Source organism: Vollenhovia emeryi, unplaced genomic scaffold (assembly GCF_000949405.1).
Source record: "Vollenhovia emeryi isolate VEMERY1.0 unplaced genomic scaffold, V.emery_V1.0 DF939152.1, whole genome shotgun sequence".
Lineage (NCBI taxonomy): Eukaryota > Metazoa > Arthropoda > Insecta > Hymenoptera > Formicidae > Vollenhovia > Vollenhovia emeryi.
Genome location: NW_011967214.1, coordinates 1,351,088 through 1,362,915, shown reverse-complemented (window position 1 = coordinate 1,362,915; position 11,828 = coordinate 1,351,088). Strand labels below are relative to the sequence as shown.

Here is an 11,828-nt window from a genome sequence, read left to right as displayed (position 1 = left end):
CCTCGTGCATACGCCATTACGTAATTACAATTTAGTTGGAGAAAATAAAAATCGGACGCCAAGGGAAAGAAATTTGAGACGTTGAGACGCAATCTTAAAAATTCTCAGGGAATATAAAACCGAATTGACGGTCCGCCCGAAGCGTTGTTAGCAAAGTAGATACAAAAGAGAAAGATAGGAACTGGTTTGCGGTCACTCGGTTTGAAATCGCGACGCGAGGGAGCGCGCTTCGTCGGCTTTGAAAGGAGAACGCAGTACACGTTAAATTCAGTATAATATATTTTCCATATAATATAATAATTCTCGCTATACAGACATTATTTTACAAAGCATGATTTTCGTATATTCTAAGTACTTGCTGCTGCGTTACTTAACTACTAAACGCGCCCGTGCGGCGTGTTCCCGGCGACACGCGCCTGTCCGCGCGTGCCGCGGACCGGGAGACCCTCTCGCACGTTGTACAGCCTAATTTTATACATTCATAATACTGGTATGTCCTTATCGAACGCGCCGCGTGTCGCGCACGTCGAGATATCGCGACGCCCCGCGGCTCCCGCCGGCGGGAAAGCGACGAGTCGCGCGACGCTCCGATCTCTTGCGGGCGCGACCCACGTTCCGCTACGTATACTGAAATCTGAAAAATACTTTGAAATATCTTCGCGTATCTTGGCTCGAGCCCTACGGTACTTCCCTCCGCCCCCCCTTCGCGCGTTTTCACCCCGTAGAAGCCCCCTCGTGTATTTACAACGTTCTCCGTCTACGCGCGCGGGGATGTTACATCCGTTATATTTACAGTGGATGGCGCAGCTCGTCTTTACAAGACCGAAGTTGAAGGGTCGCCCGTGTCGAACGAACCGACTGCGAGAATTTCGCGGGCGAAAACCGTTCGATCGGTATAAAACTAAAGTTTTCCCGTAAGGATTATTTAGCATTTCCGTTTCTCCTCTCTCTCTCTCTCTCAGACCGACGTGAGAATCGTCATCTAATTAGGTAGTTTGCTTCTCAGATACCGTGTTCTCCACTCGTTAATCTGCTATCCGTTCGTGTCCAGTCGCATCACAGTTTCTAGATAATACCAGCCATTTGCGGCCCAAGTTTCGGTATAATTCCGGCCTTAGTAGAATGGAAACGTTTCGCGCAATTGTTTCGCGGAGCAACGTGTAATCATCGTTTGACGCAAACGTCGCAGCTCGCAGCGTCATCGTCGTTTATCGTGCGAATCGCGTATCACCGTGTCGTTTAACGACAACAAGGACTCATACCAGCGGCACGACGGGGATCCCTCTGCCGCGCGTAATTCGCATTTAACTCTCGCGGACGGCCGACGCTCGTTACGCCGGTCAAACTGTCGATTTCGTTCCCCTGGGAAAGAAGAGAATACCGCGAGTCCGCCCCCGTTGTCGCTCGCAAATTACCGGTCGCCGGTGTCGTGCAATTTTCGGGACCGTCACCGTCCCTTGGATCTCGTCGATATTAATTAAGCGGGGCCAATTCGTCCTTGCCGGGCAAAGTGCCGGTTTCGCCTGCGCAGACACGAGAATGCCGGTTATTTGAATAGTCGAGGGGCCCCCTTCCCCTCCCTCGCCCCCCGCGTTCGATGCCCCGATGCCGCCCCCTCCTGCACGGTCCTCTTTTGTCGTTTTTGCGGCGACCGCGTGTAATTTCGTGTCATTTTAGACTTCTTCCCCCCGCGGCCAGGTTCCCCCCCTAATGTCATATTAATTGTACATTCGCGTTCGCCCGCGATTGGCCCGTTTCCTGGCGCGACCGTAACCGTTCTCGAAACACACGAAACCGCCCGATCGAGGCCGGGTTCCCTAATCGGCATGATTTTTTTCGTGTCGCCGCTACACGAACGGATCGCGATCGGCCTGTGACCGCGACGAGTCGGACGCACGTGCTGAATTGCGAAAGGCAAACCTCGATGATGAACGCCGATCGGTTTCCTCGTGGACGAGAGCGAGCCGTTTAATTATCGGCGCGAGAATCGACAGAATTTTATGAAAAACTTTCGTTAAAAGAATTAAATATGAACCTTTGGCACAGCGAAATAGTTACTTGTTGATGGTGCGACCGGTATTCGCCCCGTAAACCCCGTGCTCTAACGAGGAAACCGCATCGACGGGCGTTTGAAAAAACGCGCACGTAGCTACGTCGCGATGAAGAGATAATTTAAATATTAAAGAGACTTCGGGGCAAAATTAATCAATACGTCCGAATTAAATAATTATCGCGGTGTAATTACCGACAATTGTGACGGAAATAAAACTCGCGAAGGCGAATAATTCGGTTTCGCAAATGATAAAAGTGCTGGGAAACAAGTGCCCCCCAAACGGCGGACCGAAGGAGCGGAAAATGAAATAACGAATGGACAATGAACGAGTAATAATGAGTCTCCATTTGCGTCCGAGGGATAACGTTTCGGCGGGGCGCGGGATTTTTACTTTCGTCCGCTCTCCGCACGCCGATCGTATCAACGTTGAATATATTGTTTCACCGTAACCCGCCATTCACTGAACGCTCAAATCACCAAGTTCGGTTAACCGCACGATATTTCCTGTTCGCTCTCATTATCTACAAAATCCCGGACGTCCCGTGCTATGTCACTTCCTGTTCTACCTCACGAAATCGGCCGCCGTGCCGTTTCGCTCGCATCTCATTTCGCCGGCTTCGCTCTAGTCCTCGCGAATCCCGCTTCTCCTCGCCGCGCCTTCGGCAGATTTTAAGGTGGCAGCGCGAAATAATCTCCGCGTCTCTCCCCCTCGAGGCTCACGTTACACCTCGATGTGCAGAGCTCTTCGAGCAGTCTCGTCGGCCGGCTGCGTTCGCTCCTTTGTATTTCGCGGTAGCTGCACAGATCGCTGCAAGTCCTCCAAGATGTATATACAGTCTGCTTCTTCGACGATCACGTAAACGTTATCGATCGATCACCCAACAATTTCTCCACGCGGGAATCGATTTGTTTATTTATCAACTGTTAACGCAATAGCTGCTGAAATTTGAGCGACTTCGTTATCGGAATTGACTGATTAATGCTAGCTAAGTGAATTTGATTTTAATTATCCGTGTCAGCTTCTCGTAATGAGCCATCGCGTCGGTACTTTCCAGTTTGCCCGTGTATTTAGCTGCCCGATTCACACATTTTCAGAGCGTTTCGGAAGAGGGAACACGTTCCCTTCGGCAGTTTTCTGCGATTTCTGACGTCAGCAGCCCCTCTATTCATTTACTCCGTATTCTCGACACGCCGTAAGGAAATCACTCCATTTCGCATGGTACACCGCTTCCTAATTATCCCGCAGGACACGCTTGGCTTCCTTCTCGTACAAAACTGCCGATGTGCCGTCGCCAGGAGTCTCCATGTCCTAGATATCATGTATGCTCTCCTCGTCGCTGTCAGCCCTCACACTCCGAGGACTGTCCTCCCTCTGCACCGGCGACCTGTCCCGGCTCTGACTTCTGTCGGAACGCTGCCGGGTTCGATTCATACTTTCCCGCCCGTCCACTATCTCCGGACTGTCCCTGTAATAATTGTTCAGGCTCGGCAAGTTGGAGCCAGTCGCGAGGGGTCCGAGAGAGTTGCTGGGGCCCGCTTGGATCATCGAGGGATAAGACCGGACGTCCTTCCTCAGGGGCGATCTGTCCCTGGAGTCCGGGCTCTTGCTGCCCCTCTCCTGCTTCCTCGACCTGTCCATATTCTCCCTTCCCTCCATCAACTCCGGGCTGCCTCTGTAGTAGTTATTCATGTTGGAGAGATTGGAGGTTGTCAGGGTGCCGAGGGGATTACTAGGACCCGCCTGCATCATCTGCAGCGGATACAGTCTCGCTGGTTTTCTGGTTGGCGACCTGTCCCTCGACTCCGGGCTCTTGCTGCTGTCCCTCTTCCTCGAGGACTCCCGGCCATCGGTCATCTCCGGGCTGTCCCTGTAGTAGTTGCTGAGGGTCGACAGACTGGAGCTCGCAGTCAAGGAGCCGAGGGGGTTGCTCGGCCCCGCCAGGATCATGGGCGGGTACAGGCGGTAGGGAAGCGGCTTCTGCAGAGTCGCCGCCGCCGACGATGGCTGATAGAAGAATCCGTTGGTGGGTAACGCGTGCGCGCTGGGATACTGCCACGCGTAACGTCCCGCGGCGGGATGCGCGGGGATAGTCGCGGTGCTGCCGCTGTACAGATGCTGGAAGGCGGCGACGGCGAAATTGTTTTCGGCCATGATCTCGAAACCCACGATCGTTTGTCGCTTCCATTTCGTTCTGAAAGTACAAAAGGAGGTGTGCACGTGAGTAACAATGGTTCCGCGCGGTAGCTCTTGCGATTCATTTGCGCCAAAGTCCTCGTTTAAGGATCGACGTGAGGACTTCCTTAAAATAGAGACGACTAATGCGTATGGATGTGGCGCATAATTTCTACACGGAGAGAATTCTCTCTGAAAATTTATCCTGAAAATCGTGTAATCGTGGGACAACGTGGCGTTTTGAAGAACTTTGTGAAAGTTGTAGTAAAATGTATGGTTAAATTTGAGAAAACTCATAAAATTCTTCAAAATTACATTTTGTTAGTAAAATGTAAGGTATAATTTCAAGAAGCTCACAAAGTTCTTCAAAATACTACGTTGTCCCACGATCGCGTGATTTTCAAGCAAAATTTTAAGAAAAAATTCTCTCCATGTATATGGTAAAATTTAAAAAACTCACAAAAGTTTTCAAAATGCCACATTGTCCCACGATTACATAATTTTCGAGGTAAATTTTAAAAGAAAATTCTCTCCGTGTATGGTAAAATTTCAAAAACTCACAAAGTTCTTCAAATTGCCACGTTGTCCCACGATCACGCGAGTTTCAGGCTAAATTAAAAAAATAATTCTCTCCGTGTGTGGTAAAGTTTAAAAAAAACTCGCAAAGTTCTCTTCAAAATGCCACGTTGTCCCACAATCACGTGATTATCAGGGCAAATGTTAAGAGAAAATTCTGTCCGTGCATTTTAAACACAATCTAATAAAATTGATATTACGCTACAGAAATATAGCAATCATACAATGTGAAAATTGGAATTATACGACAATAGGCAAACATGTAGACAGAATAAGTCACGAACATTGGTATATTTGAATTGATCCAGCACATGTTCCCCGCGTATGCAGGACAGACGCACGTCGGTACTAAAAAGGAATCATAAAATCCACTGACTCGTTTAGTAGTTTGATGAAGGCTATACGTTGGTAATGACCAGCGATAAAAAAAAACGGCTCGACTATTCAACATATTTACGTCGGGGCGATCGTTATTCTTACGTATAACGTAATATCGGCAAAATGGATCTAAGTTCGGCCTACCAATGTCAAACGGCGGGCCCGCGCGAGCCGCGCGATATCGCGATACGAGCCTGATCGCCGGAAGCACGTGCGAGCATAGCGTAGTTCCATGGTAGTTTTCCAGATTCTAACGGCGACCGATAAGATCCGTTCCAAGTATTCAAGCTGCGTTCGTTCCTTCGTTCGTAGCCGCCAAGTTTCGCCGGCATTAAGGATCGACTTGGTGGCTTTCGAGGCCACCGCCACCCGAAGCAATCACGGGCTTTCTGCAATTTCTCCCTGGGACCGACCCCTCCCCCACCCTCGCTAGCGGCCCTCCTCGCCCTCCTCACGTATGTAAATCTCGATCTGGGACAATTACGCTAAAACGGGGTGGCGTGCCGCCAAGTGGTTACGTTGGCCACACTACCGGGAGCTTATTATACTAACAAATAGCCCGTGGAGTTTCAGTGCCTAATCATCGCGTATCATGGCACGCACACACATGCACGCACACATACACGTGCGTATACATATAGATATATAGATATATATATATGCACGTTACAGATACATGTACCTGAACCGCACCTGCGAACGTAAAAGCGCCCTTAGACGCGCGCGAGACAGAGATATATCAACAGGCCGTGGGCTGGAGGGGTTGATACCGTGTAACGGGAACGAAATGAACGTCATGGAACACGAAGGGAGACACGAGGCGAAATTCCTCGCCGAAGGCCGGCCGTATTAGCCGAACATTATTGCTCGGTAACGCTGCAAATCATACCGCGAAAATGACGATACTTTCCACGGAATCGAGACGCGAATTACATTCGCGCGATCGGCCGTACAGTGAAAAAGATTACGTCCAACGGCATCCTCGAATAGCGTGCCTGGGGCGCGTACATACGCGGGTTGGATAATAAAAATGGAGTAACGTGTGTATGCGCTGGAAAAATGGGATAGAAAGAAAATTATATACGTCGTGTAAGCATACGGAGAGAGAAATGTTTGTTACTTTTACTGTTGACTTGTAGAGCCAACCTTTAAGAATAAGCGAGACACGAGCAATTAAAGTGAAGCTGAAATAAATGCAAACATTTACATTTACTTGAAATATTATAATCGCGGAAGCTGCGCTTGCATCTTATTCGTTTATACGTATTTCAAATTAATAACAAGAACTCCCTCTCTCTCTCTCGCTCCCTTTAGTTTTTAAAGAAACAGACGCATCGTGTTGTGTTTTAAAAAGAATTTGGAAGTAAATACGAAATTTTATGCACGAAAATAAAAATAATTTTTATGACACGTTTTCGTAAGTGAAATATTATAAGTAACATTTTCCAGCCTTTGCTGATGCCTGAGGTTTACGAGGACAAAAGAAGGAGAGCGTGAGATCCGAAAGGTATCGACGTTTCACGAATTATCGAACTGGTAACCTTGTAATTACGTACAATAATCGAAAACGTTACGAACTTCTTTTTTCGTTTGATAAACACGATACGAGAGCGCGTGCTCACGCGATTAGGGGGACTCGCCCTTCGTAAGAGAAATATATTAAAGTGCCGCGTCAAGCGGCTTAATATGAAATGAGGCGGATAAGACAGAGAAAAATGTACGTAAAGAGAAAACGACTGTGAAGGGCTATTATATTACATGAACCAACCTGCCATAACGTTCATGAATAATATCAAGAAAATTACAACCCTTCCGTGGCAGCGAGGCGTGAATTACATCCGACAGTCTTGCTCGATAAGTGCAAGTAGTTTTTGCCACCCCCGTTACTGTCGCCCTTCGAAAAAAAAATAGATATATATGTACGAGTATACGTATATGCTTTCCTTGTCGGTCCCTCGTAATCCAACCGTAATTACGATATACAGGTGTTTTATCGCGCGATTGTCAATCGATGCAAGAATCTTTGAATATTAGTGAACGGTTTCTTGCGTGATTATATTCGCATGGAGAGAATTTTTTAATTTATCCTGAAAATCATGTAATCGTGGGACAACGTGACATTTTGAAGAATTTTGCGAGAGTGTTTTGAAATTTTTACCATACACGGAGAGAATTTTCTTTTAAAATTTACCTTGAAAATGATGTAATCGTGGGACAACGTGGCATTTTAAGGAACTGTATGAGAGTTTCTTAAAATTGTACCATATATTCTGCTGTGTAAAATGTACACGGAGAGAATTTTCCCTTAAAATTTATCCTGAAAATCACGTAATCGTGGGACAACGCGGCATTTTGAAGAACTTTATGAGAGTCTGTTGAAATTGTACCATATATTCTACTAGTAAAATGTACACGGAGAGAATTTTCTCTTAAAATTTATCCTGAAAATCACGTAATCGTGGGACAACGTGGCATTTTGAAGAACTTTACGAGAGTCTTTTGAAATTTTACCCTACATTTTACTGGTAAAATGCACACTAATTTTAATTACTAGTGAAATGTGTGTACGGTAAAATTTCTAAAAACTCTCATAAAATTCTTCGAAATGCCGTGTTATCCCGCGATGAAATAATTTTCGGGATAAATTATAAAAGAAAATTTTCTCCGTGCAAGTACTCGAACGTGAATCAGAATACAAAAGCCGTTGACATAAATTTAATCTCACACAAGCAGTTGGGGAAATAAAATTTCACGGAAAATTTGATTGAAATAATTAACATTTTTACAAGTCACCGTCAATTAGTTTTATTGGTATCACCATCTAGTCGAACGTCAGCAACTTCCTCGACGAACTACACATCATCCTCGAGATCTTTGGAGAGGGGCGGGGGAGGTCGTTTTTATTCACGATAATAAATCAAACCGACTCTGTGTGTCTCCCAACTCTGTCTCGATAAAAATTCGACGATTCGCGCGAAATTCAGGCGATAATTAACGAGCGCCACCGACGCGTACATTTGTTGCAGTTTTTTTTTCGGTTAAAATTGCGGCCGCAATAAAAAAAAAGAGATCGTACCTTCGAAACGCAACCGCGAATGTTACAGGGTAATAGCCGCGAGGAGAGGAGGGTGGAGTGGGGTGCACTTGGTGGTCGGAGTAATTAATAATCAAGAGATCCGCGCCTGGCAAGGGACAAAGCGGCTCTAACGGATATGCAGCTCGCACGGAAAATTCGACAATTAATATATTTCGTGGGGTGCGAGCCCACCCCTTTCTCCCTCTCTTGTTCTCTCGCGATTCTGTGCTGATGTATAGTCGCGAATGTGGGCCACAATCTCACTATCTCTCTCTTTCTCTCCCTCCCCCCTTTCTCTCTCTCTCGATATGGCCCTGCTCGCCCTTTTGTGACGGGTTGCGATAGGGGAGGTTGCAGTAAAATCGTTCATGAATTTTAAACAGGCACCTCTGAATCGAGCCACGATCATTTCTCATTTTTCTGCCGGCACGTCGGAGGCGCAAGAAGGACGAGCGTGTCCGAACACGAGAATCAAAGAGAGAGAGAGAGAGAGAAAGAGAGAATGACGGTGACAGACAGCGCCGAGAACCGCTGCGATTATATGATGAGTAATGTTTTTTAATTCCCCCACTTTCGGGCTAGGGTTGGCCGGCGATTTTCGAGAGCAGCCACTCTAAAACACCCTTAATTGCCCGTTGGCTTTTTATAGTCGTCCGCTAGGAGCTAGGGGGGGCCGGAAGTAACGGGGGACTCGAAGGGGGAGAGACGGGAAGAAAGAAGGAGAAGAGTCATTGATTTATCGCTCCTGAGGTGCTCGAGGGGCTGCTTGATCTCGCTCGACTGAAACGAGAAAAGAGGATGAGAGAAGGGTTGCAGATTGGCGAAGAAACTGTAACGATCGCTTCCATCACGCTTCCATCCTAATGATCGTGCAGCTCTCCGGATCCGTGGCCGCGCTGGAAAAAGTTTCTCGTCCTTTCTTACGACACGGCGAACTCCTGAAAATCGATCGCATCCGAGCGACGCCTTCCCCGTCGTCATTGTTGGGTGTCAAAGTGGCGTGTTGCTTAGAAATCCTGGGGTGACTTATGCGACAGGAAACGTTCAGCGCGTCCGAGTTACGAGCGTCAATCGACTTGAAAATTACTGTCGCAGCGCTTGAGAAATTGTCATACTCTTTTCGCATTTGTCTCTTTTCTTTTTATTCAATCGTATTTTAATGTTCACGAGTTAACGAAAATAGAATCACGGAGTAAAATGTTCGCTCTATTCGAGTAAATATTTACTCTATTAGAGTGAATATTTCTGTTTTCACTCCAAAACTTGAGAGAGTAATTATAATATTAATAGTATCGCCATTTTTATTCTTCAACTTTGTCTTCGGTGGCGAACGGTCTAGAAGTTAAATCCGAAGTTCACTAATTTACTGACATTTTTCAAGCACGCAACGAGGATAAGCTCGACGATTAGCGAGTCGAAAAGCGATAAACGCGACCCGCCGGAGACGAATATCAGGTACGTCCAGTTGTAACAGCCAGAAGCGAAAAACTAGCGCGTCGGTAAGAAGAGGAGGGCGAAAACTAAGGGGAGAGTTAATGCATTTATAATGGTAGCTGGGTCTGTTCGCTACTTTTGCGGTTACATGCCCGTGCGACACTAATGTCCTGAAGCCGCTAGGGCGCTTTGTGGTAATAATGGTGACAGCGAGACCGAGAAAAAGAACGGGAGAGAGAAAGGGTAACATATTTTCAAATTATTACTCGCCTCAATGATTACGAGACACATGTTTCACAAAGTAAAGCTTGTCCGAAATCGCATTAATATTCAGTGGAAGACAGAACGATTATTGACACATGGCACGGTTATTACACGGTTACTAACGTGGCTTTCTGCAACGCCATTTTTAGTAATGAGTTTTACGATGCGTACGTAACAATCAGCTTTGCAAATTTTATCATTGCCTCCATCTCGGAACACTTCTTTCATATTTAACATCTCGTGCCAAATTAAAGTGCGAAACCTAATTACGTTTCGAATTTGACTCTTTTAATTCTGGCATCCATTATGATCAACTGAGAAGTTTTCAATTTAAAATTCATATTTCGAACATTAATCTTGTTCCTTCTGTCTAAAATTTGATAAAAGTACATGCGCTCTCATGGATGTCTTATAGATTCGAAAAATCAGGTCACCTGATTTTTTTTCTACTAGTGTGTATGAAAATTAGGTACAAATTTTTTTATTATAATCTAATTATAATTTACACAAATGTGTTAATTTAAAAACTTTTCAAAAATTATAGATCCCGATAAATCTTCAAGGCAGTGTTCAAATTGTGAGAATTAACCGAACGCTTCGTTCTTTGTTCCTTCTTTATATAAAATTCTAAATAAATAGATTACGTGGCACAGATAAGAATAGTGGAACCGTCGCAAATTACTATTTGCAACAGAATCGCAAAAAAAAAAAACATGTGACCTCTTTCTGGACTCGCGGCGACATTAATTAAACCCGCCGATTAAGCGTCCCGCGGGGGTAAAAAGAGTTAATCAGGTGATTATATCCAAGCTGAGAGGAGGGTCGACAAATGCGCATGCAAATACGTCGTTACCGGGTATGCCCGGCTGTTATCGCGCGCCATCCGATTAGCCCCGTTTTTCTAGCTATTTCGTGAAATTCCGCGGCCTACCCGAGGGGGGGGGGGGGGGCACGGAATCGCGCACGAAATCGCGGAGCTGCCGTGACGCAAGTCGCGATCGAAACGAGCGCATTCGACGTAAGTAGCCGCGAAATCAAGGCGACCCGTTATGAAGCGGTTTACCGGAGGCGTGGGAAGCCCCCGTGTTGTTCTTCCGGTGCGCTGCGCGACAGAAGAGGAGGCTTCCCCCTCGCCGAGAGAGGCGAGATTCTCACGATCGCGACGTGTGTAACGCGCCCGGCGGTGTCGTCACATCGTGACGACGCAATGTCATAATGCCATCGTCGTCGGGAAGTATCGTCGTCGAAAAGTCGTGTTCGGGCATGTTTCGAGCATCAGGAAGACGTTGCCTTACAGTATTGCATAAGAACGCGTCTATTATTTATCCCTCTCTCTCTCTCTCTCTCTCTCTCTCACTCACTCACTCTCTTCCAAGTATACTACACCCGGAAAAAAGGTTTTAAATCAAACATATTTTCCCTCAATTTTGACCGTAGACTTTCGTTCAATTTCGAAGAAATGATTTCTTCACCTTAAAAATTTTATTTGATTAAAGGCCACGATGCTAGAGCCTTGGTCCAAGTTCCACTTCTTTCAGCTTTTATGGAGTAGCTGCAACTTGATTGGCTACACATTTCTCGAAACTGAAACTTGGACCAAGTTCTAGCATCACGGGCACAGGTCTTTAAGACTGAGATCTCTAAAGGCCTGTGTCCACGATGCTAGAGCTTGGCCCAAGTTCCACTTCTTTCAGCTTTTATGGAGTAGCTGCAAGTTGATTGGCTACACATTTCTCGAAACTGAAACTTGGACCAAGTTCTAGCATCGTGGACACAGGTCTTAAGGGGATGCTGGAGTGATTCTGCACTTTTGCACCTTTCTAACCTAAAAACTGTCAGTTCACGGAAACATTTGTGTAATATACAAGTTAAAT

The 11,828-nt window shown here is 46.2% G+C and overlaps 2 protein-coding genes across 3 annotated transcripts in view; one reads left to right on the top strand and one right to left on the bottom strand.

Moving 5' to 3' along the window:
* LOC105565465 overlaps positions 1-11,828 on the top strand; it is a 69,256-nt gene that overhangs the window by 13,053 nt on the left and 44,375 nt on the right. The window lies entirely within an intron of this gene.
* Positions 1,929-11,828, bottom strand: part of LOC105565464 (homeobox protein B-H2) — a 40,426-nt gene continuing 30,526 nt past the window's right edge. The window contains exon 3 of the mRNA XM_012018702.1: positions 1,929-4,245. Coding sequence (XP_011874092.1) covers positions 3,363-4,245 — 883 coding nt within the window. The 3' untranslated portion in view covers positions 1,929-3,362. The remainder of the gene's footprint in view (positions 4,246-11,828) is intronic.